Source organism: Saccostrea cucullata, unplaced genomic scaffold (genome assembly GCF_032062105.1).
Source record: "Saccostrea cucullata isolate Sc308-1 unplaced genomic scaffold, CSIRO_AGI_Scuc_v1 ctg700, whole genome shotgun sequence".
NCBI lineage: Eukaryota > Metazoa > Mollusca > Bivalvia > Ostreida > Ostreidae > Saccostrea > Saccostrea cuccullata.
The window spans coordinates 5761-32906 of record NW_026918648.1 but is presented as its reverse complement, the minus strand read 5'-3'; the positions used below and the strand labels follow the sequence as shown (position 1 = coordinate 32906).

The 27146-nt window shown below is 35.0% G+C and overlaps 2 protein-coding genes and 1 pseudogene across 3 annotated transcripts in view; 1 reads left to right on the top strand and 2 right to left on the bottom strand.

Moving 5' to 3' along the window:
- Positions 1 to 26929, top strand: part of LOC134269094 (uncharacterized) — a 131369-nt gene extending 104440 nt beyond the window's left edge. Inside the window, exons 4-5 of one of the 2 annotated variants that reach the window (XM_062751319.1) lie at positions 20492 to 20520; positions 26738 to 26927. In XM_062751319.1, the coding sequence (XP_062607303.1) occupies positions 20492 to 20520; positions 26738 to 26868 (160 nt within the window). In that variant the 3' untranslated portion in view covers positions 26869 to 26927. Of the gene's footprint in view, positions 1 to 20491; positions 20521 to 26737 lie in introns of both variants that reach the window. The other variant, XM_062751325.1, reaches the window with a different exon arrangement.
- On the bottom strand, positions 471 to 7530 carry LOC134269110 (uncharacterized; annotated as a pseudogene).
- LOC134269078 (uncharacterized) lies at positions 7949 to 12578 on the bottom strand. Its single transcript, XM_062751303.1, has 3 exons — positions 11895 to 12578; positions 9020 to 9700; positions 7949 to 8004 (listed from the first exon to the last, which is right to left on the bottom strand). Exons 1-3 carry the CDS (start codon positions 12313 to 12315, stop codon positions 7949 to 7951), a joined length of 1158 nt encoding a protein of 385 aa, XP_062607287.1. The 5' UTR covers positions 12316 to 12578.
- Positions 26930 to 27146: the final 217 nt, after the last annotated feature.

Here is a 27146-nt window from a genome sequence, read left to right as displayed (position 1 = left end):
CCAACCCACTTTCCCCAGGCACTTTTGTAAGCTGCTCTAGTTCCTGGTCTCCATGCTTGGGAGTGTAAAGAGGCAGCTTCTCTAGAAAGAGACATTGTTTGTGTGTGTTCCCCGAAACCATCCATGCAGCTAGATGAAGGGATTTGTCTGATGTAAGAGATTGAGGTAAGCCTGTTGGAGATGTTAACAGATTGGGATATGGTGGAAGAAGGACTGGGTTGTGAATCAACACTTCTAACAGAAGAGGATACCAGGGTTGAGCTTGCCAAACTGGTGCTATCAGTACTACTGATTCTATCTGTTTCTCCCTTATCTTCCCTAAACATTTGCTTATCTGACTGAAGGGGGGAAATATGTAAGCTTTCATTCCCTTCCAAGAATGTAGAAAAGCATTGATCCCTTGTCCCCTGGGTCTGCTTTCCAACTGTAATATTGAGGAAGTTGATGATTTAGACGAGAGGCAAAAAGGTCTACTTTGCACCACCTAGAAGATTCATAATTTGATTGAAAATTGGTTTGTCTAACATCCAATCCCCTGAATCTTGCTGATTTCTTGACTCCCAGTCTGCTTTTGTGTTCAGAGATCCGGGAATAAATTCTGCTATTAGGGAGATTTGATTTACTTGACACCAATCCCATATTTGTTTTACCAGATGATTTAGTAATGCAGATTTTGTTCCGCCCAATCTGTTTATGTGTGCTACAGCTGTTATATTGTCTATTTTTATTAATATTTGAATATTTCTTTTTGATTTTGCAAATGATTGAACTGCCAAAAAAGCTGCCAAAAGTTCTTTTGCATTTATGTGATAGGATTTTTCTACTGGGGACCAAAACCCTCCTGTGCTTTGAGTTTCGTATGTGGCCCCCCATCCTAGGTCTGAGGCATCTGATGTGAGAATCATTGAGGGATTTGAAGCAATGATTGATTTCCCATTTGAAATTTCTAACTGATCTATCCACCATCTTAGTTCTGTTTTTACCCCACTTGATATAGGAATCATTGCTTCGTAATGTTTGTTTTCTAGTAACCCCTTGATCTGAGTCATTTGCATGCATCGACAATGTAATTTTTCTGGAATTATTGCCTGCATTGTTGAAATTAATTTTCCTATCAACTGGGACATTTCTCTGACAGACAGACTTTCTTGTTTCAGAACTTGTGTACAGTTTTCTTTTATTTTTTGCACTTTTTCTTCTGGTAATCTGAAGAGCATATTTACGGAGCTTATTTCGAACCCCAGAAAAGAAATTTCTTGGACTGCGTGTAACATAGATTTTTTCCAGTTTATCATGAAACCAAGCATCCCCTTACAGAAATTTCTGATAAGTGACTTATAAGTGATTTATTCTTTTACTTATAAGTTGTTTATTCTGGACTTACACTTCACTGATACATTTAACTTATAAGTGACTAATATGTTACTCATTAGGATTTTATATGCAAATGAGCTGCTTGACCTATAAGTGACTTATAAGCAAGTATTAGCCACTTATGCTTTATGCAAGTATAGTCACTTATAAGTGACTATAAGTGACTTATAAGTCAAGCATTAACCCTTCATACTTCATCAAGTATTAGTCATCTATAAGTCACTTATAAGTGAAGTACAACACTACCTGTAATATCTTAATTTAGAACAAAACTTCCAACCATGCAGGGGTTGCATGATATGTTCAAAGCTATTTTTTACATATACACATGTATCTGCACTTAAGATGAAATAATCAAGTAAAAATTTTATGGAAAAAATCAATTTCATATGACATTTCTTTGATGATGCAAACTTAACATATTAATTCAGTTTACAAACAAAAATTTTGAACAAAAAGGCAACAAGATTTAATGACCTTGAGACTTCTTCAAATTTATGAAATCTGAAAGCAACTGAGTCAATTGATTCAAAATTTCAGGCAAAGGAAGTTAAAATAGAGAGATTATGTAAATAGAACCTACTTGTTGTACCTGATGTGAAGGCATGCATACTCAAAATAATTCTAAAATCTCCAACATCCTTTCACAGACACAAACTTGGTTTCAAATTCTTGTTGCTGATCTCTGCAGAGACAAACTTTCTGATTGGCTAACTTAAATACCCATAATGCTCCTTGAGAGAAGTCTAGTATAGGGTAAAAATTCTAAGTCCACACTTTATACTCATACCATACTGATCTTCACTTATAAGCGAGGTATAAGTGAAATATTCGCTGATATGTAGCTCATCTTTACTTATAACTGAAGTATTAATGAAATTCGTTCCTCACTTATACTTACTTTGACTTATAGTACACTTATAAGTAAATTTCAAAATTTATAAGTGACTTATAAGTTGCTAATAAGTGGATTATAAAACACTTATAAGTTTCTATTAGTTTTTTCTGTAAGGGTCTGTAAGAGAAACAGTGTTGTATTTCGACTTTGAACCAATTTCTCTCTGTTTCTGGCTAGTCTCAATAAGTATGTTGTCTAAGTAGATTATGAGCTTTATTCCTAACCTTCTTAGAAGACCTACTACTGGTTTTAAAAGTTTTGTGAATATTCTTGGAGCAGAGGCCAGACCGAATGGAAGTGTCTGGAACTGAAACATCTCCCCTCTCCATAGAAATCTCAAAAACTTTTGATCCCTTTGATTGATTGGGACTGTCAGATATGCATCTTTCAGATCTATTTTGCACATGTAAAAACCCCTTTCCATTAAATCTTGAACCATGAACAGACCTTCCATCTTGAAATGTTGATAAAGAAGGAATCTGTTTAATGGTTTTCGATTTATTATGGGTCGATGTCCCCCGTCTTTCTTTGGGACTGTAAACATGTTGCTGACAAATTGATATTGATGGGAAGTAACTCTTACTATGGCATCTTTCTGTAGCAAACTTGTTATTTCTTCTTGAAGAATGTTTTCTTGTTCTGAGCTTAAAACTGGGGGATGAGGAATTTTTTCTTGAACTGGATGACTTATCCAATCTAAAGAAACTCCCTGAACTGTTCTTAGAATTGTTAGATCTTTTGTTATTCTTTGCCAATTGTTTATGAAATACTTTAGCCTCCCCCCAACAGGGATTACATTTTCTTGATTTACCAACTGTAGATTTAAACTCAGAATTTCTGGAAAAATTTCCAATTTTTGTAGAACTACTACAGAAAATGAGCTTAACGCTTCTTCTGCATAAGTAAGAGTTCTTTCCCTTTCTAAATTTTGAGGTATATTGTCCATACCTGTCTGACTTCTTTCTGTAACTCTGGTTAGGTCTGTTGAACCTGTATCTTTGGCCCTCTGAAAATCTGGCGGAGGGCCCAACTTGAAAGGGCTGTCTGAACCTTTGCTTATTCCCGTAACTGGTATAGGAAGTAGAAGGTCGATTGTAAAAAGTTGACTTCTTTCTTTTCTTTTTCTCTGGCTGAAAAGCATCAACTACCTCGCTAGCCTCTTTTCTTCTTTTCCCTGTCTTTTTTAAGATCTTTATAAATTTATCACCAAACAGTTTACTCCTGCTTGTTTCTAAAGCTTCAGAATTTTCATCCAAAATTGCCTTAGCCTTCTTGTAATCTCCTGTAATTTTCACAGTCGCATTGACCCTGCGATGGTGATCAACTGCTACACTTGCTTGGCCAATCAAACAAACAGACTGTTCTAGCAAAGAACACATGTGGGTCACGTCAACGTTATCAACTTCATGAGACTCGCCAGAGGCAGCACAGATTTTCTAGAATGCCCCACAACTTAGAAAGAGGCCCCAAGGTTTTGTAAATTCTCGACTGAATATTTTGTGCCCCTTTGTCAGCTCCTTTATCAAACTGTTTTTCTTTTCCAGTTAAGGACTGACAAAAGAATCTAATTTTTTCACTTTGAAAAGATCACCTGCATCAGGTACCGTAATTTTCGGGTTATAGGTCGATACTTTTTTCCTTAGAACCGCTGGGGTCGCCCAATATACGAATTCGACCTTTCTAAGGCTCAAGTTTACGAAAAATGCCCCAAAATCAATAAAATTTACGTAAATTTCAGAGCAAATCTGTGCCACTTTTATAACTTTTTTCATTATTTTACGCAGAAAATTAATGCCTAGGTAAACAATAAAATATTTATTCTATAGCTTTCTTACAAAATAAATTCCATTAAATGTCCGTTGATGACAAAGGAAAAAAATGTGCTTCATCAAGTTAATAATTCCTCAACATGTTATCCATTGGCCATCATGCGGTAGCCATCTTGTGAAGTTAGGAAGTCGCTATCGTTTACTAAAAGTAACACCGCAACCGTATCAAAATTTAAAATACGGAAAATTTTTCAAGATCGCAAGTGTAGTGTTTTACCATTAATTAGTAGATTGATAAATTGAAATAGTATTAATTTTTTTATTGTAAAAGTCTTATATTTATTTTAATGTAAAATGAGTGAAATAAATTGTTGCCAGTCAATTCCTAAAAATTGTTTTGAAAGATAGTTTGAAGTTTTACAAGCAATTATGGAAATATACATGCGGATGATAAAAAATTAATTTTATTGATATGGAGTTTTACAAGCAAAGAATTAGAAATAAATGCAGGTTACAGAAATATGATTTAAGAAAGAAATATAATTTTAACTGATATTATAAGGTTTATTAAAAGCTTCCCCGTACACAAGAAGTACACTGAATTACCGCTATACAAAGATTGGCTTCTAACGAATTTTAATTGTCTGACAGATAAAAGGATTTACACTGTGTACACGCAAAGGTTTCAACACCTGTGTTGGTTTAATACCTGCAGGGCATGATTAGCAAATCCACGTGCCGTTATAGGGTATTAGTGTTACGCATCATTGAACAAACAAAGCCATGAAATTCATAATGACTGTCAAATTGTGGATGTACCGGTACTCTCAATTAAATTTATAAATTAAACTTACAGCGTGGTAATATTATTTCAATTCTTTACTGTTGCTTTATATATACATTCAATGGTCGTTTGCGGGTTTTAGCAAATCCCTGAAGAACAAAAATGAAAATGGCGGACATCGAAGCAATTGTCGTCCACCGGTAAATAACTAACTGAATAAACTATATAAGGAATGTGTCCAAGTTGTTCTGAAATCAGAATTATTATTCTTTGATCTCGGGTATTTCCCGAATTATAGCTTAAAATAAGAAACGTATTTACGTGTTATTTTTGCCTCTGGTTTAACAGCAGTATGAAACTACGGAGGCATTGAACAGGCAAGTTGGAGAAAAAAAAGTAGTAACACAATTCAAAGACGTTTTAACTACATTTTTTAAAAAACTTTATTTAAATGCTGTACTCATTAAAATACCTAGCTGTTTGTTTTCTTGATACGTTCATGTCACGGAATTGACCGGTAATAGTTGAGGTTTACCTGTTCTGATACGTTGTATCTGCGTAAGAATCTTTAGAAAACGGGAAACAAAGCCTCGTCCTATATAGTAAGTTCATCCTATCGTAGGATTTTTCAAAAATTAAGGCTGAAAATGAGCCTTTCGACCTATATACCCCATCGACCTATAACCCGAAAATTACGGTATTGGATACTTGTCCAAGATCTTAGTTTTCAGGGTTTCGTCACTGAAATATTTATTAAAGAATGGATGACAAAACTGTTTCAACTCATCGTCAGTTTTTAGTTCTACTGGTCAGAGACAAGAAGAGCTTATGCAATAGTAATGCGTCCAGCGTCCGTCTGTCTGTCCCTCTGTCTGTAAACATTTTTTCAAAATGCTACTTCTCCTACAGTTTTGGTCTAATTTCAATATAACTTGGCACACAAGTAGACTACACTAAGATACATAATTCTGTGTATCGGTTTTTGATTTCAATGAACAGTGTTGCCGTGGTTACTAAAAATAGAAATTTCTCTGAAATTCTTTTAAAATGCTACTCCTCCTACAGTTTTGGTCTAATTTCAATATAACTTGGCAAACAAGTAGACTACACTAAGATACATAATTCTGTATATCGGTTTTTGATTTCAATGAATGGTGTTGCCGTGGTTACTAAAAATAGAAATTTCTGTAAAATTCTTTCAAAATACTACTCCTCCTATAGTTTTGGACTGATTTCAATATAACTTGGCACACAAGTTGACTACACTAAGATACATAATTCTGTTTATTGGTTTTTGATTTCGATAAACGTTGTTGCCGTGGTTACTAAAAATAAAAATTACCGTGAAATTCTTTCAAAATGCTACTCCTCCTACAGTTTTGGACTGATTTCAATATAAGTTGGCACACAAGTAGACTACATTAAGATACATAATTCTGTTTATTGGTTTTTGATTTCGATGAATAGTGTTGCCGTTGTTACTAAAAATAGAAATTTCTGTGAAATTCTTTCAAAATGCTACTCCTCCTACAGTTTTGGACTGATTTCAATGTAACTTGGCACACAAGAAGACTTCACTAAGATACACAATTCTGTATATCGGTTTTTGATTTCGATGAACAGTGTTGCCGTGGTTACTAAAAATAGAAATTTCTGTGAAATTCTTTTAAAATGCTACGTCTCCTACAGTTTTGGACTGATTTCAATGTAAGTTGGCACACAAGTAGACTACACTAAGATACACAATTCTGTGTATCGGTTTTAGACTTTCGATGAACGGTCATTGCCTTGGTTACTAAAAATAGAAATTTCTGTTTAATACTTTCAAAATACCACTCAAATACAGTTTTAGTCTGATTATAATATAATGTGGCATGCAAGTAGACTACACTAAGACATAGAAAGACTTAATCAAGGATCATTATTCTATTTATTGCTGTTATAAAGTTTCAATTCCCAACTTCTTAAGTATTTTTCTCTTCCTTTGCTATAAGTACAAACCAGTAGAGCTTCAGTCTCGACAGAGACTTCTGGTTCTCCTTTTACATCGTTATTAATGTCAAATCTTTCGTAAACTTCAGTCGTTTCTGACATTACACTTCTTTTTGGTTTTGAGGTGCTACTTTCGTTTTCTCTACTTCCGGTGTTGGAATTAATGGATTCCGAACCCGACTTCTGTGACTTACGATAAGAAGCTCTAGAATCACTGCTACTCCTAGAACCGTCAGAACTTGAAGAATCTGAACTGGAGCCAGAACTCGAACTAGAGTGTCTCGATCATTTCTTCGCTGTACTCTTACTGTGAGTTTGAGCTTTGGTGTGCCCACTACTAGGGGTTTCACCTTCATCAAAATGGCAACCATGTCGAGAAACGTATTCTCTTGAATTCGCCGGCGAACTCGACCTAGAACGCCTAGTCTGCTCTCTCGACCAGTTTGAGAAGGACATCGAACTGTCTGGTATGCTCAATACATCCGAATGTTTCCTCATAAAACCAAGGTCGAGGGAAAAACGTAAAAAAAACAAATGAACACGGGCACCACGAAGTGTAGTGGACCGTAACAATTCCAGGTAAATGTCACTCACGAGCCAAATCGAAGAATGAGTAAATTTTCTATAGGGAGTCTTTTTATATGGCTATTCATAGCCTAACGGCGAGTCAAGCGGAGAGAACACTAAGTATCTTATCGAAGGTTATGAAATGAAATTGAATATCTAAGTCATGAAGTATACTACATAAAATTAGTTGAATGATACCATATGACATACAATCAATGTACAAAAGACTACATACATAAATTACATGCAGTGTAATAACTACCTATAAATGTCCCCAAGGCACTGACAACAAAGGTGAGAGGTGGGGAAGGTGGCGGTTGAAATCAAAAATGTAAACAATGATTTTTGGAAACACGCACCAGCAATGAATTCGATATAAGCAATGACGTCACCAAAAGATGCTAAAGTGAGGTTGAGTTATGAAACACAAAAAGAGGGTAAAGAGGCTCTAAGGGGGAAAAAAGCAGGCTAAGACAAAATAAATTCGATACAACAAAAATGAAACGTGAGAACAAAAATAACCTCTATAAACATAAATTATATACATAATTCTTATTTTATACACTAGTTATTGTTCATTATAATAGCTGTCTGATAAGCATTGATCTTGATTGGTAAGACTAAAACAAAAACAAGATAATTCAAAAGTAACTAGTTTATTATATACAACACAGCAAAATATCTACACACTACAATTTAAAACATTCAGATTGGAAAACTGGGGACATACAACTGTTCTGCAATTACAACTAAAATATGAATCATCCCCCTTAAAAACAAGTTGAATCATGGGGGATGAAAAACCGAGTACATTTTATAAAAAATATCCCCCCTTAATAGTAACAATTCTCTAGGGGGATGAAATACAAAAGAACATTTTCTCAAAGTTATCCCCCTTTGTAAATAATACATACAACCTTAAAAAAAACTTGGGGGGATGAGATACAAAAATTTTTCAACAATTTGTAACAAATTGGCCAAATACAGATGCAGAGCAGATGTAGCCCCCAAGTTCCTGTGCAAACCCTTGTTGTCAGTACAAAATTATCGAGTTGAACAGAGTGTTGTGTCTGTCTGAACCAGTTGAATTTGAGCATCTTTGATAATGCTAGGGGATGTATGTATGTATCTAACATAACAATCTGATGACCATCGACCTAAAGTTTTAATCAGATGGTCTTCAAGACGGGCTTCATGAGCAGATGTTGCTGCCCCAATTCTGAAGGAATGACCATTATTACTAGTTAAACCTAAATTAAATTTCTCTAAAAGACATTTGATGTGCATTATGAAAAATTGTCTAGATAAAGGTTTTCTGTCTTCTGTTACAAAAAATGCTTCAGTGTTCGCTGAAATTAAAGACTGCCTTAAGGCCATAATAAAAATATTCCTAGTGTTCTCTGAAATTTTATACCCCCGCCTCGATTTTTTTTTATATTAAGAAACTTTGAGAAAGCACTGGACATACCAGGTCAAAAAAAATCCAAAATGAAAAAATATAAAATATATATAAAATAAATTTAATAATAGGAATTTTTAAAAAAATTCGTAATACAATTTATTTATTATGGCCTAAATTGTAATATTTACAAATAGAAAGCACTGGACAGGTTTTATATAAAGGAATTGTAATACCTTGCCTGAAGGGGTCAGTTTTAGACTTCTTAAGTGTAATAAAAACAGATTCAGTGCTGATCTGAACATCACTTAAGCATAGATGGCTCTCAGAGTCAAACTGATTTAACACTGTAAATTCACCACACCTAAGAAAACCAAAAAATGCTGCAACACAAGCAGCTTCTAACATGAAACTATTAAAATAACCAAAAACAGACATTTTTAATAAATTGCACATCTGTGATAAAATGGGCATGGTTATAGGTAAATGGACACATTTACTAGTGGACCCTTGTTTCTTTTTAATGCCAACTAAAATTGTTTTTAAACACTCCAGTGGTTTTCCATCTTTGAGCATGGGGTTGAAACCACCTTGCTTTAGATAAAAGAATCTAATCCCACACAAATAAAGTTTGATTGTAGAATGTTTAATTTGTTTATGTTCATCACAAAAAGCTGCAAAACGCATAAGTAGCCTTTCTATCACTGATGCAAGACTTCCATCATCCCATGTTGTGCCATGAAGTAAAAGGAACTTTGTGTATGAGTCCATACCTGCTTCGTAGGCCATTAAAGTGGAACGGGATAAGGCATGGTTCCAGAGGTTTTCTATTGCGCAGTCCAAAGAATCTGGGATAGTGGTGGACATGGTGTTGGCTGTTCCTCTGCATCCGGCGCCAGTTGTCAGAATTTCTTGATCTGAAAACGAGATAAAGCATCAGCTATAGAGTTTTTTACACTAGGAATATGTTCACTATAGACAGCAAAATTGTTTATGGCAGTGCACATAGTTAAGCGTCTCATTAATTTCATAATGAAAGATTCTTGGGATCGACCTTTTTAGCTCACCTGAGCCGAAGGCTCAAGTGAGCTTTTCTGATCACATTTTGTCCGTCGTCCGTCCGTCTGTAAACTATTCACATTTTCGACTTCTTCTGAAGAACCACTGGGCCAATTTTGACCAAACTTGGTACAAAGCATCCTTATATGAAGGGGAATTTAAATTGTGAAAATGAAGGGCCAAGTCCCCTCACAAGGGGAGATAATCAAGAAAAGACAAAAATAGGGTGTGGTCATTAAAAAATCTTCTTCTCAAGAACCACTGGGCCAGAAAAGCTGAAACTTATGTGGAAGCATCCTGGGGTAGTGTAGATTCTAAATTGTAAAAATCATGACCCCCAGGGATAGGGCGGGGCCACAATGGGGAATCAAACTTTTACATAGAAATATGTAGGAAAAATCTTTAAAAATCTTCTTCTCAAGAACCACTGGGCCAGAAAAGCTGAAACTTATGTGGAAGCATCCTTAGGTAGTGCAGATTATAAATTGTTAAAATCATGACCCCCGGGGATAGGGTGGGGCCACAATGGGGAATCTTCTCAAGAACCATTGGGTCAGAAAAGCTGAAACTTATGTGGAAGCATCCCAGGGTAGTGTAGATTCCAAATTGTTAAAGTCATGACCCCCGTGGGTTGGGCAGGGCCATAATGGGGGATCAAAGTTTCACATAGCAATATATAGGAAAAATCTTTGAAAATCTTCTTCTAAAGAACCACTGAGCCAGAAAAGCTGAAACTTATGTGGAAGCATCCTGGGATAGCGTAGATTCTAATTTGTTCAAATCGTGATCCCCGGGGGTTGGGCGGGGCCACAATGGGGAATCAAAGTTTTACATAGAAATATATAGGAAAAATCTTCTTCGCAAGAACCACTAGGCCAGAAAAGCAGAAACTTATGTGGAAGGATCCTGGGATAGTGTAGATTCTTAATTGTTCTAATCATGTCACCCCCGGGGGTAGGGCGGGGCCACAATGGGGAATCAAAGTTTTACTATGTTGAATCAAAGCATCCTGTGGTAGTGTAGATTTCAAATTGTTTACATTATGGTCAGTTGGGTAGGGTGGGGTCACAATGTGTATAATCTGGTAAAGAACGGAATGTTCAAAGCTTCTCAGGTGAGCGATGTGGCCCATGGGCCTCTTGTTTAATAATGCACACTGTAGTCATATTGTCACAGTTAAAAAGGATCTTTTTACCAGACCACTGATTTCCCCATAGAACTGCTGCGACCACTATGGGATACAGTTCCGAGGAAAGCCATAGAAGCTGAGTAGTCCTTAATTGTGGGTAATTCTTCGGGCCACTTGTCATAAAACCATTTATTGGAGAAAAAACCTCCAAAACCCATAGATGATGAGGCGTCAGTAAACAAACAAATTTGAGAAGCTGATGTCAATTTGTTGTCATAGAAAAGGTTAATCCAATTCCAATTAGTCAGGAATTCCAACCACATTGTCAGATCAGCTTTACATCGGCAGACGTGGGTCATGGGTTTTGATTATCCGTGCGTAACTAATGTTACCACGTGTATTTGTTACTGCATTATCATGCATGCATACGAGTTTTTATCGACATTTTGGTGTTAAAAAATCATTCAAATAACTATAGAACTTACTGAAGATGTGGAAGGATATTTCGTCGACCTTTTCCAACATTAACACATTTATTACCGTCCAGTGGTTTTTCATTGCATTGTATCGAAGATCTTAGGGTGTACACGCACTCATTGTAATAGCATATAGGAAAGACATATTTGATGTTTAGAGTCAAGGACTTTTGATAACTGCACTTGTTTTAATTAATCGTCAATTTTTCTTTTTATAACAAATCTAATTATTTTATTTAAACCTACCCTGTTGTTCGTGAAATAAAGTCATAACACTGATTATTAATATTGTTTACATGTAGCTATGGTATGGATAAATGGATATAGACAAGGGAGGTAACTTTTATTATAATGTACCAATTCCCCGAATTCAAGAAACCGCAATCTTGTCAGATGAGAGAAAAACGTGAAAATTAGAACCCGTGAAATTAATCCCCTATACAGTACCTGCTACGATCTGTTGCCGAACTTCAGGTGAAATGATATAGATGTCGGAGATCGAAGATGCTGGCACCCCGAATGATGGCCTTGACATCTGGCTTGTGTCACTGCTGGTACGAACTGAGTACGACATGGAAGGGAATGCATTAACCTGGGTTTGACATACTGCCATGGCTGACTGCAAGCAGAAGTTTGATGAAGGCTCGCTTTTTTGTGTCACTTGCAGTAAAGTTTGCTGGCAAAGTTGAAGCATATTTACAAGAGCGTTTTCTAATTTGTGATTGTTTCCGAGGCCTTCCGAAGTGCTCTGGGCAGAAGTTGACTGTATGCGAGGTAGGGTTTCCAACGTCGAAGTGCCCTGGGCGGAAGTTGACAGTAGTGTATCACTGCGAGGTGGGGATTGAGTCGTCGGTTGCATCACCGTCATAGGATCCTGGTTTTGACTAGTGGAATTTTGAGAAATAGTTCTGTATTTAAAACAGAGTTTTTACTTGCGACACTGGAAGATGTTTCATTGTTTTTCTGCGTACTAGTGTTAGCACTATTTTCTGCGGTCATAGCGTGGGCACTGTTTTCCGCTGAGAAGGATTGTCTCTCTTTGTTATCTTCGTATAATTTTCTTAACTGGCTGTTATTCAGGGGAATAGAAATGTTTATTCCTAAGTCTTTCAAAGCCGTTTTTAATTGTGCGTTAGTCCAGTTTGCTGGATTAGTAAAGTCTGTAGTATCCTTAGACCTGCGCCTTGGCGCCATGGCGAAGGAATGGAAGTAGGCTATCCAGTTACAAAATCACAGATTTTTGTCAAAAAGAACACAAATCCACACAATGAATACGCAAGAATTATCACATCCAGTAGTAAAAGTTTCTACATGATGAGGCAAGGGAAAAAAACGGCATCAGATGACTTGAAATCAAAAATGTAAATAATGATTTTCGGAAAATGCACCAGCAATGAATTCGATATAAGCAATGACGTCATGAAAAGATGCTAAAGTGAGGCTGAGTTATGAAACACAAAAAGAGGGTAAAGAGCACAGGCACTTGTTTCTGTAATAAATTTTTGACCCATAGTATAATAATAACACAAGGTATCTAACTCCGATTTACACCGAGTACCCCCCTGCCTTAGAATCGCGCTCATTTACACTTTCATAGGAAATGCACGGGTAAACCGTTTATACCTATGTCTTCTACGATAATTTATCTACACAACCATATCTGGCATGCTTGTCTTTATTTTCTTTAATCTCCGTAATCAGCGTCAAAACTCTGATCGCCGAGTGGAAAGTAAAACTGTAACATAGAATTGTATGTTCTAGTCTCGGGCAAAGAGAAAAATTAAAGAATGTGTGGGTTTAAAAATTCAATTCCAGATTTTAAATATTGCATGGAATAAATAAAATTTCATAGTGTTTTATTTTCCATAAAAACACTACGATGTTTTTACGATATAATTTTAGAAACAGATTTTTAGCCAATCAAATTCGAGGTCTAATTCTTTGCCCGAGAAAGTGTAAATGAGCGCGATTCTAAGGCAGTGGGGTACTCGGTGTAAATCGGAGTTAGATACCTTGTGTTATTATTATACTATGGGTCAAAAATTTATTACAGAAACAAGTGCCTGTGGTAAAGAGGCTCTAAGGGGGAAAAATCAGGCTAAGACAAAATAAATTCGATACAACAAAAATGAAACGTGAGAACAAAAATAACTTCTATAAACATAAATTATATACATAATTCTTATGTTATATAACACATGTACGCTATCCGCTTTTTGTGTAACTATTAATGTCATGATTGAAGCAATTTAACTTTTGGGTCACATACTTTAACCCCTGTCTAAAATATCTAATAATAATTAATAAAGCATATAGGCTATTTTTATTAGTACCATATGAAAAAATAAAATGCATTGACAAACTTTTTGAAAAGTAGACATGATGTACATTTTGATCAGCTAAGCATACAATGCCTGCATTCCTTCTATTTTATTTGGTACAATGCATTTTTCATGGTCAGTACAAGCTAGACCAGCTCAATTAATTCTATTCTATTCAGAATAGCTTAATTTAGCTATTTTACTAATTTTTTTTTCTTAAAGGTGTAATTTTCTCAGTATGTACTAAAAAGTGCACCTTGGTGCAGTGATGATATACAACCTTGAACTCCTTAAAATAATGCATGTAAAAATCACTCACCAAATTCTTGAGAGACTTTGTACTCAAAGTTCTACAAGTTTTGGGGCTATATAAAGCAATTGACACAGTTACTTCTGCAATGATATAATAAAGGAGACCAATTATGGTCAACAAGATAATTGATTGGTAACAGTTCAGTATAATGAGAAGCAATCATACTTATCCATGCCTCAACACATGCACTGCCACTCATGCTAGTGGGTAACGGGATGTTTCGCACCTATGCATCGTTCGCGGTACGATGTTTTGCACCCATTCCATTTCGCGTTGAGATGGTTCGCCCCCATCGTTGTACAAATATGTGCTAGCCTACTGAAGTCCGTTTAAAAAAATTTTAGATTTTAAACATGTAATATGATGTCAATTTTTATTTTTTTTGATATTTTTTTTTTTAATTCAAGAAGATTAATAAATTCTCACCTTCTGATCTCCACTAATTACAATCAGAAACATATAAATGGTTTTATATGTCTCTGTAATGCTCATGGAATTTGATGAACACGATCCGTAATCTTTGGCAGTGCATATTATTAAGTTAAATGCATTTGAACACACAACATCTATATATGTAAATCTTATAATTCATAAATATTTTTTATTTTAAAATGGATAAAAATGTTATGGAATATTTGAAATAAATCGTGAGATGTTTCGCACCTAAATGGGCTCGAATCATCCTGGCGCGAACCATCTCAGTGCGAAACAGAATCGGGGCGAAACATCCCGGATTCATGCTAGTGGACAGTTACTTTAACAATAGAAATTCTCTTTTTGCTTAAAAGTATTCAAAAGCTGCAATGTTAGAAATATCTTTCATTTTGGTTGTTGTTTTTATAGCCCATAGTACATACGAGGGGTTATCAAAAAGTTCGTGGACTGAGGCTATAAAATTAGTACTATGTAGTCTGTGCTTTCAAAATTTATATGGAACATAAAACAACACAAAATAGAGAAATGTTGAAAATTTTAGCCTGATACGTTCATTATTTGACGAATTATTATAAAATGAAAACGACATAATATGTTCACCCGGCGCTGTCGTCGTTTATTTTCATGACGTCCGATAAGTCATTGTTTTTTCAATGTCATCTTCTTCTACCTCATACACTTTTTTGATGAGATTCCCTGGAGCTGAGTAAGGACTTAAACCCGCCTTGTTTTTATGACTTTACAATGTCATTAACAGTGGCCTTCAAGGAATATAATATTCCAGATGGATTAATACATTGGAAGAGATCCGCGCTTGATTGTGCTGGCATATTTTGCTTTTGAGAGTTCAATATCTACAACACATGATCAACGTCATTTTTGACGGGATTGATTTTTCACACCTTGACTGCAAATCGACATTAACTGTGTATCCCTTTATTCTCTGAATCTATTTTGACATTAAAAGACAAGTACTCTGGATGCATATTATTTCTCTGTAGCCAGTTTCAACATATTTTAGGTCTATACTATTTGTTTCAGGGGCGAAACTTTATATAATGTTGGAAACGGAAACCCCTCCCCCCTTTTGACGTCATTTTCAAGGCCTCATTTGTTTCGACATTCCGTGTAAAATTTATGATAAAATTTCATAAAACTTCCAGAATGAAGTGAAAATTTCATATTTAACAGAACAATTGTGTTCCGACACATACCTGAATTAACGGGATTTTTGGATGTCAAATAGTCATATCAAATGAGTTTTTCTCAGTTACACATAGGTAAAAAAAAAAAACGTCGTTTTCGAGGTTGAGCCGTTTGGACATACCATTGCTTACAGAAACGTTACTAATTCATTAAAAAATAAAATTCATGATTTGTGGTTTATTCTTTGGGTAGAAAAGATGATGCTTACTAGAAATTTAAAAATTCATTGATGTACCTTGAGCGGTTTTAATTTTATGGCGCTAGTCCACGAACTTTTTGATAACCCCTCGTATATGAAGAGTCAAAAACATGCGCCTTTTTGTTTATTTCTAGCAAAAAACATTTTTGTGAAAAACTGTAATAAATAGCTAAATAAAGCTATTTTGAATAGCTTAATAAAGTATATAACTATTTAAAGCTATATAGCTAAATCAAGAGATTGTACTGGACCTGATTAAGTAACCAAAGTAAGCATGCTTAATGTATATTTTTGATTAGCAATTGTGCCTCTTTTCAAAATTGTGAATTTCATGGCCTCTAAAACATGAACCAAATTCAACTGTTGGTATGTTGTTGCATGATTATTTTAACTCAGGTGACCTATAAGGCGTGTAGGGCTCTTGTTTGCTTTCTAAGTGTGGTAATGACCTTTTGGACTTGATGCGTTGGTGCCCCCTACGAATATTTTTTGTAAAATTGCTATAGTTTGATATATATATATAAATGTAAAACAAATACGAAATATGAATGAAACATACATGTTTTGTACTCATAAAAAGTGAACTGTCATGTATGCATTTTTATGGCGTCAAGCTTTAGATCGGCGCACATATAGCTATGATGAAATCTCTGACTGTTCACCGCTTTCTTCATGCGCCAAATAATATAGTACTCAAACCAAGACCTTCATGTATCTGGCGTAGGAATATACATGCCACTTTTTGCATTTATTCCATAAATTGCTTGAAAATCATACAATTTCAACAGTCCTATACATAGTTGACAACTCACCCACTTTCGTCGGGTTACTTTTCGACCCTTAACCTGATTATTTTTTATGACACGGTGAGTCATGCTTATCACCCAAATCCCCGATTTCCGGATTTGGTTCATAAATTAGGTTGTATTTTTAACTTCCAGCTTGATCTACGTAAACAATGCCGATGGCTATGTGGTTCATCAGGCTAGTAAATTATCGGTGGAGGTGTAAACAATTAACTGGAATTGTTTTGACAAATCAAAATTTAAAATGGCTTCCAACAGAAGTTGAACAAGATTGTTATCAAGACCAGCAGGAACAAATTGAACAAAGAGAAAGAGAAACAATATTTATGTACATGTCAAGGAATCTTGGAAAACAACTTTCATTACCTGATTACATAAAATAAAGTGGTCGAAAACAGTGTAGGTCTTACTGTACATTTAGTACACATTACACTGGTTAATTAAATAATTAGGCCTAATTATGAGAGAGGAAAAGTAATTTCAAATCCTCTAAAATTGCACCAGGGACCTATATATAAACAATATATTAGTATAAACATGATGTAGGTCCCTGTTAGCACATATAGTCCGAAAAGACTCTTTTTTTTTTAATGCAGACTTACCATAATTCATGTCAATGCTGGACAATGAAACCAATGTTCTTATTTAACATGTCAATTTAATCAATAATTTTTCATCATTGTAAGTAAATAATTCAGTAAAGCCTTTTTTAAAATAGAAGAATAACAAGAATAGATATGGGTTACCCCATATCCAAAGATATTGGACTTTTAGATTTAATATGTTTAACAGTGTTTAATGAAATAAAAATAAAACTGTATTTAATAAAAATAAAACTGAACTGTGTAATTATAGAACTTGTGTAAATTTCGTGAGTCCGTAGCATTATGGTCACCCAGTCTCCTAACCATGCTAACAAACAGTACACATACCTATGTCCGCAAGACCAGTTATAGTCTTGGTCTATACACATGTTCGATGGAGTTGTCAAACGAACTCTCGCGAACAAAGAAGTTACGATGGCAGACAGAACTTTTTTTTCATAATTAGATTACATGAATACAAATTCTGATTAATAAAAATTAAACGATTGTCAGTTTAGAAATCCCCGGCCAGTTCGGGTTTTGTTACACATTTTATAGGTACTCTCCCTATGTGTAGTTTGTCCACACACGTGCAGGAATATGCTTAGGGATTAAAATTCCGTCATTTAATATACTACACACACAGAATGATTATTTTTTTTCTCTAAGTGGAAATTATATGATAATTAACGAACAATTAACATGATTTTACTACAGTTGTTGATATAGTATAATCAATTCATCAGTGAAAAAATATCAACCAAAGAATGACCTAGATATTCTCTGTTATCAAACATGTTTAAAAAAAAAAAAAGCTGAGGAGGGAGAAGGGAGCGAGCGTAGGAATATGAACATTTTTTATTTGCATTTAGGGGAGAAAGTGATCTTTGGAGGAAAAATTAACATTAATTTTGGTTTCTTTTACGTATGACATACACAACATTATTCTTATCAGGAACAATTATGTTGTATCTACTTATTAATGATGGAACTATTTTTGTCGGAACAATTTGTGTGAGTCGCCGCTGACTACAGTAATATATCTTGAACTAATAGTATGCACTGATGGAATATATTAATAATAATAAATACATGTACACAAATGACCAGATTTTTACATCTTGGGTGTTGGCAAGTATGGTCCTGATACTCTTTTACCGGGGTACTGAGTAGTGACTACACATAACAAGAGGCCCAGGGGCCACAGAGCTCACCTGAGCACATCAACTAGGAAAAAACACATATCAGATCAGAACTGAAAGTTAACTTAAGTTGGGAGGGGGGGGCTTGACTTTAACCCCCAAGGGGATCATAATTTGAACGAACTAGAATCTACATTACCTGAGGATGATTCCATACAAATATAACTAATCCTGGCTTTGAAGTACTTGAAAAGAAGATTTAAAAAGGTTTCCCTATATATTATGTAAAACTTTGGTCGGCCATTTTGGCCATGCCCTGCCCCCAGGGGTCATGACTTGAACAAATTTAAATCTACATTACCTGAGGATGATTCCACATGAGTTTCATCTTTCCTGGCGCAGTGGTTCTTGAGAAGAAGATTTTTAAAGATTTTTCCTATATATTCCTATGGAAAACTTTGATTGGTTTTGGCCCCGCCCTACCCCCGGGGGTCATGACTTGAACAAATTTAAATCTACATTACCTGAGGATGATTCCACTTGAGTTTCATCTTTCCTGGCCCAGTGGTTCTTGAGAAGAAGATTTTTAAAGATTTTTCCTATATATTCCTATGGAAAACTTTGATTGGCCATTTTGGCCCCGCCCTACCCCCGGGGGTCATGACTTGAACAAATTTGAATCTACACTACCTGAGGATGATTCCACATGAGTTTCATCTTTCCTGGCCCAGTGGTTCTTGAGAAGAAGATTTTTAAAGATTTTTCCTATATATTCCTATGTAAAACTTTGATCGGCCATTTTGGCCCCGCCCTACCCCCGGGGGTCATGACTTGAACAAACTTGAATCTACACTACCTGAGGATGATTCCACATGAGTTTCATCTTTCCTAGCCCAGTGGTTCTTGAGAAGAAGATTTTTTAAAAATGCCAATAATTTTTCTCTAATTCATGATTATCTCCCCTTGGAAAAGGGCGTGGCCCTTCATTTGAACAAACTTGAATCCCATTCACCCAAGGATACTTTGTGCCAAGTTTGGTTGAAATTGGCCCAGTGGTTCTTGAGAAGAAGATGAAAAAGTGAAAAGTTTACAACGACAACGACGACGACAACAGACAACGGACAAATTTTGATCAGAAAAGCTCACTTGAGCCTTCGGCTCAGGTGAGCTAAAAACCAGTTCTCAAGCCGTTCAGTTGGACCATATGAGTTGAATGCTTTTATTTCATAAATGCTGAAATCGTGGTATTTTTTCTAGATATACATGTACAACTAAGCTATATAATTATTTCACGGTATCACTGCCATATCTAAAGCGCGGCGCCATTGTGGCCCTTCAGGCCTTTGATTTTGTTTATTATATTCTATCCTACTGTATTTAACTACATAGTTAGTATCCTTGATATGTACAATTCTTTTTTCTATCCGATCCAGGGAGCTCCTGGCACCCCAGGTGAGGATATATCTGCGAGGGCCTCTGAGGAGGCATTGCCTACACAGTTATTGTTAATATGTTATTAAATAAAATATTTAAAAAAAAACAAAAAAAATGTATGGTTATGACCAGATTTTCACTTGTTGGAGGTTGATAAGGTTTTATTTGACCTTTAAAACTCTTCTCAAGTATGGCAAAATTATACATGTATACTTCACTGATATTATAGTGACATAAAATCAAATCCCCCCTCCCCCAATAAGTAAACTTTTCAATACTTAGCTGATCTGTGTTTTTTAACTAGCCCATGTGCTCAGGTGAGTGATGTGGCCCATGGGCCTCTTGTTTAGTCTTCTTTCTTGTTGGAACTGTTTTTTTTTTTTTCAAGAAAGGAAACATGAATTTAGCCTTTTCTACCCACTTTGGTGGTAGTGGGGGGGGGGGGGGGTTAAAATCTTTCAATAAAACTCATAGAACTATAGACTTAACTGAAATAATGGGCCCAGGAATGCATACTATATTTCTAATGCAGAAAAAATATATTTATAATAAATGATACCTGAAAAAAATGCATCATAATTATGCTTTATTACTTGTGTTACAGAAGTCCAGATCCAAACAGACATTATCGAGGTAATAACATTTATCTATAGTGTTAACAATATTTTGTTGTGCTAAGCTTTGGTATAGATGGCATAGTTGGTCTCCAGATTTTATTCACATGTACGAGTCAGGTTGAAATGTTTCAAATACATTTAGACTAAATACACAAGTAGATTATACCAAGATACATAATTATACCCCATGCAACAAGTTGCGTGAGGTATAATGTTTTAGACCTGTCCATCAGTCAGTCAGAGTGTCAGTCAGTCAGTCGGATAGTCCTGTTTTTTGTCAGCGCAACTCCTCTTAAACTGCACAGAATTTCATCAAACTTTGCAGATATTTAGGACTAAATGTGTAGATATGCATATTACCAGGAAATTCCAATTCCTTTATTTTTTCCGGGAATTTCCACACTAAAAACTTAGATTTTTAGGTCACCTGAGTAAACTCAGGAGACCTATTACTATCTGTTTTCGTCCGTCGTGGTGCGTCGTTCGTCGTGCGTTAACATTTAAACATCTTTAGCTTCTTCTCTAAAACCATTGAACCAATTTCAACCAAATTTGGCATATAGCATCTATGGATGAAGAGGAACAAAAATTATGAATTTCATGGTCCCTGCCACCTGGGGCCTGGGGGGTGGGGCAAAAACCACTAAAATTAGTGCAATCTTTAAAAATCTTCTTTACTCCGGGACATCAAGCAGTCAAACCGTTGGTATGATTGTTATCAGCATTGAGTCCTCTACCAAAATTGTGAAATTCATGGCCCCAGGGTCAGGGGTTCTAGTGCTAGGGCGGGGCTAAACAGGTTATATAGTGAAAATGCATTATTTCTTTGAAATTCTTCTTTTCTGCTCCTGGGCATTAAATAAACTAACCAAGTGCATAGGTTAAGTTGAAAATGACCGCCTTTTCCAAAATTGTGAATTTAATGGCCCCTGGGTTGGGGGTTCTAGTGCCGGGGGGGGGGGGGGGTCTATATTATATAGTGAAATGCAAAAATTCTTTGAAATTCTTCTTCTCTGTTCATGGGCATTAAATAAACTAACCAAGTACATAGTTATGTTTGGTAAGGCTACCTCTTCCAAAATTGTGAATTTAATGGCCCCTGGGTTGGAGGTTCTGGTGTTAGGACGGGGCTTTATTGATTATATAATGAAAATGCATAAATTCTTTAAAACTCTTCTTTTCTGCACCTGAGTTTTTAACCAATGAACTATGTACATAGTTATGAGGAGGAAGGATGCCTCTTTGAGATTTTTGAATTTCAGGGTCCCTGGGTTAGGGCTTCTAAATGTTTATAGAGTGAAAATGCATGAATTCTTTGAAAATCTTTTCCTTTGCTGTTGGGTATAATGCCAATGATCTTAGTATATGTTTATAACAAAAACCCTGCTTCTTCCAAAAATGATTAACTTCCTGGCCCCTGGGACAGAGGTACTTGGGGGGGGGGGGGGGGGGTAACGTAATCTGAAATAATTTAATGCTTTGAAATCTGCACTTTGGTATTAATCAACATCATGATGAAATAAAATTTCAAAAAATTCCAAAATTTTGAAAGATGTGGCCCCAGGGTCAGTGGTTCCTGTGGGATAGGGAGCTCAACTGTGGACCCGCCCTAACACAAGAAGCCCTGACCCAGGGGCCCTGAAATTCACTAAAAGTGGAAATACATGTTCTCTTTGTTACTCTGATCTACCTCTGGGTATTAAGTAACAAAAATAAGCATGCTGAGTGTATAATTATGGTAAGCAATGGTGCTTCTTTCAAAATTGTAAATTTCATGGCCTCTAGTTTAAAACATGAATCAAATTCAATTGTTGGAAAGTTGTCGCATGATACTCAGGTGACCTATAAGGCCCATGGGCCTCTTGTTGGCAATACCTTGAATATAGAAATGAACAGTTTGTAAGCGCAACTCCTCTTAAACCGCTGCACAGAATTTTGTCAAAATTTGCAGATATTTAGGACACAGTGTGTAGATGTGCATATTACCATAACAAATTTTCACACAATATATCTTTATTTTTCTGGGAATTTTAGCACATTTCAACTTATATTTTTGTCCATACCTTGAATATATATATGAAAGTTTGTCAGCACAACTCCACATAAATCGCTGCAGAGAATTTTGTCAGACTTAGCAGATATTTAGGACACAATGTGTAGATGTGCATATATACCAGGAAATTCCAATTCCTTTATTTTTCCGGGAATTTCAGCACTTCAACTTTCAGGGGAGCATGGGGTATGTGAGCTAACTGAGCTTGCTCACTTTTTCTTTACATTTTTATATACAGTGTTTAAATTTTTGAATATAAATGTAGAAAAAAAATCTGTGAAATTCTTACTTTCAAACAGTCATTGTTTGAACTTAAACTGTAAGTGAATGAAACATCATGGCTGTAAATGCATGTTAAAATAAGATGTGTATATGTAAAACACTGATGCCCCCATATGGCAACATAGCAAAGATTAATCTTTTTTAAAATTCAAATTTAATATATTGGTACCAAAGATAGGGTATATTCTCAATGGAAATACTATTGTAAATCACTTTTTATTCATGAGAACTTTATTTTCGCGTAAGCAAGCGAGACAGTGTGCTCGTGAAAATTTATTTCTCGCGTATAATAGATTATATAGAGCAATAACCTCAATTCATGAAAATTTTGTCTCGCTAATCAAGAGTTTATGACTCTCTCGCGAAAATAAGGTGTCGAGAAAATTTAGTGATCTACAGTATTGTGAAATATGAAAGTAGGCCAAGGTTAAAGTTTTTTCATAGGTATATATATTTAAATCTCCAAGGTCAAGGTCATTGGTTTCAATGAAAGGTCTTGCCACAAAAAAATAAAAATGTAAAGTATGGAAGCCCTAGCCCTCACCACTCAGGAGTTATGGCCAAGGTTTAAAAAGTAGGTCAACCTCCAAGGTCAAAGTCAAAGATCTTGCTATCAAATGAAAGGTCTTGTTACAAGAATTAAATATGTAAAATATGAATGCACTAGCCCTAACCCTTTAAAAGTTATGGTCAAGGTTTGCTTTTTTAAAAGTAGGTCAAATACCAAGGTCAAAGTTCTTGGTATTTAATGAAGGGTCTTCTCAAGGATTACATAATTGTTAAGTATGAGATTGCAAGCCCTTAGCGTTCAAGAGTTTAAAGTTTTTTCAGAAGGGGTATCAAAAATTATATAAAATCAAGGTCAAAGGTCAAGTTAATTGGTATGTAATTTCGAGGCTTCCAAAGATCATAATTTTAAAATGCGCATACGTTTGTAATTTTCACAGCTCTCGATCCCAGGCACGTCACAGTACCCTTGACTGCCGTCACAATTGATAACAATAACGTCACAATTAATGCCCTGTTCACACGGAGAATCTAATTCGCAGTAAATTAATGCGAAGTAAACTAATGCGAATCAAACTAATGCGAATTAAATTGCGTTTTACACGACAGCTAATGCGAAGTAAACTAATGCGAATTAAAAGTTTACTTCTGCAGCCTGGCGTCAGCAAACGGCTATTATGACGTTTTGTTTGTTTCCTTTGCAAATCACGTCACCTTTTGCTGAAGCAGATCCATTTGGCATAATGACAAAGTGCCTGTATACACATTTTAATGATTAACAAACTTTTCCTTAGTTTTTCACTCAAAAATAGCAAAAGTACCTATAGTTTCTACCACCGATAAGTGGCATTTGACTAAATATTGCCATTACGCATGCAAGTCCGAGAATTTTAAACAAATTGTCCAGCTTACGCATAGCAAAAAATACATGTATATACACACATGGAGTTAATGCGAAGCCCATTTAATGCACAGTAAACTTAATTCAAGTAAACTAATTCGCATTAAATTCTCCGTGTGAACGCTAAGCGAAGCTAATTCGCAGTAAACTTACGTTTAATTCGAATTAAACTCTCCGTGTGAACAGGGCATAAAATGACGTCAAATTGCGCTAAAATGTTTCGCTGAACTTGGTAACTCTATAGACTGTACATGTTGAAAGATGGTATTTCTATTATTTACATTTTTTTTTTAAATTTTAAATTTTTTTTTAAGTGATAAACAACTTTGGAACTTGATTTATTTTGAGGTATCAATTTTCTTGGTACATATTCATTAATTTTACCTTGTTTTATTTCAATTTGTGAGTTAAAATAACAAACACTGCAAACCAAAAGTAAACGATTTTAGTCTCTCTCCTTGAACATGTTGAAGTCTTTATACACACCGGTTTTTATTGAGGACTTAAATATGCATGAATTAGCTTGATTTAAAAAAAAATTAGTCTATGAATCATTTCAATGCAACCCCGATATATTTTATTTTTCTATATATTACATGATATTAGTAAAATTCGTCATTTGTCGCCTTCATTTTTTTTCCACGTATTTAACATTTTTGAATATAAATGTAAAAAAAAGCATGAAGAGAAAATTATTTCTAAATGTAGGAATTATTTATTTTTAAGAAACTAATACACGTATTGCAACATCGTTTGTTTGTTATGTACACCCATTTATTATATGTCTAGTTGGATAAAATAAGTGCTAATTTTGTGTTTTGATATGCCCCCTTGTCACTGCAATAAAGGCTACCTTCAATTTTCTTTTCATTTTTTATAAGAAGAATGAAAATTGCATGATATATGTGAAAAACAAAACATTTTATCATGTATTTTTTTTAAATTTTCAATTTTTTTGTTTATTGGAGGGTTTTACTATGTAATTGTGTATAAAAACACAAAAAATGGTCCATATCTTGACAGTGCCCCCATTTGATTACAATAAAGGCAAGGTTATAAAATTTCATTCTATTTTTTCTTAGCATGATACATACAAAAATATTTCCAAAAATTAAAATTTTTTATCATTCCGTTTTCGTAATTTTCAAGTAGATTGGGCCTCGTTAAATGAAACTTCGTTTAGGGGGGCATAAAAAACACCAGGATACATATTTTGTTTATTCGTAAGGCCTAGAGAAATAAATTGTGTGTTTCTGGTTCCCCTGCTGACCCTGAAATATATTATTATTCTTCAGAATTATTCACTCAATCTGATTGGTTTAGAGAATGTCATGTGAGGTGTGATAATTTGTGATGTCTCCCTCACGCGCAGGGTGACAACTGTTGTCACCCTTCAGATGACAATAAGATCCAGCATAAGAGAGCATGCAGGGTTACAAGTGTGTTGTCACCTTTTGAATAAAATTACAGTGGTTTAAGCAAGATAACTCTTATTTATGTACACATTGTTAAATATGCAGGATCGGTAAACAATAAATTCTAGGCCACAGTTTTTATATCTTTCAGTTTACGGATCTGCCGACCAGATTTTTTCAGGTTCTAGAGAATAAAAATAATGGATTTTAGCACCCCTTTTGATAATTTTTCAGAAAATTCATGCCTGATCATCAGGGTTTTAATATTTATAATGCTTCTGAGTCCGGTTTGTGAAAATTTTCAAGTCAGTAGTCCCATACCTATGATGCATTTCAATGTCCCAGTAAATTGTCATGCACAAGCTAATACGTTCTACGTTCAATAATTTTAATATAACTTTGGAAAAAATTGCAAACAGTTATCATAATTATCAAGTACATCACTGAAAAGTAATTTAAACCCAAGCTGATCATCATAACTGTATCAAAACATATCAATCTAGTGTGCCAATTATTAACAAAGGTAAGGTGACTGCGTGCGTTCAGCCATAACTAATCCCCTCATTATCGTACTCAAGGTGCCAGACAGTGTAAACAAAGGCTTCACTAAGGAAGTAGACGTGTGAACAATGTCACAATTATCAATAAATACTATGATGGTCCAAAATTTTGTATCAGATAAAACAAAATTCTGATATTTTCTCATCAGATTATCAGAAGAAATTATAAATAAATATATAAGAAATGGTTTTGTGCTCTGATATTATATTGAAATAGCCGAAATATTTGTTTAACCGCTATCGGATTAAGTGGAGGCCACTGTATTTACTATATTCTCCATGTAAACTGAACGATCTTATATGTATCATATGAGGGAACTATTAATATTTGAATACACATGTATTATTTTTGTGTGATTTGCTTTAAGGCATGTATAAACTAACGTTGTATGACAAAATTTCGGTTAAATAATGTATTTAAAAATCACTACTAGAGTAGGCAAAAGTGACTATCAAATGTGTATGGCTCTTTTATCTTACTGTAAATTTGATTAATACACCTTGTTTATATATAGCATCTTCACCTGTATCAAGAGAGCTCCATCAGAACTGTTACAACTCTATGTCTCCCCACTACTACCAGCCCAAGACTATCCCATGGATCAACTACACTGAAAGGCCACCACCAACTTATGAAGGTTACTAATAATTATGTGTAAACCCACCTGATGCTATTCTTGTACTTCATGCATTTATTGTCAATTTTGGAAACTATTTTTTAAATTAGTTTGAACAAAAATTTTATCCATTAAGTGTAAACTTAATAAAACATTGATTAAAATCATATCATGTAAGGTTTTCTTCCTTTTGAGCTCATCTGAGCCAAAGGCGCAGTAGTTAGCTTTTCTGATCAAAATTTGTCTGTTGTCTGTCATCATTAGGGTTGTTGTCATAAACCTTTCACATTTTCATGATGTAGGGCAG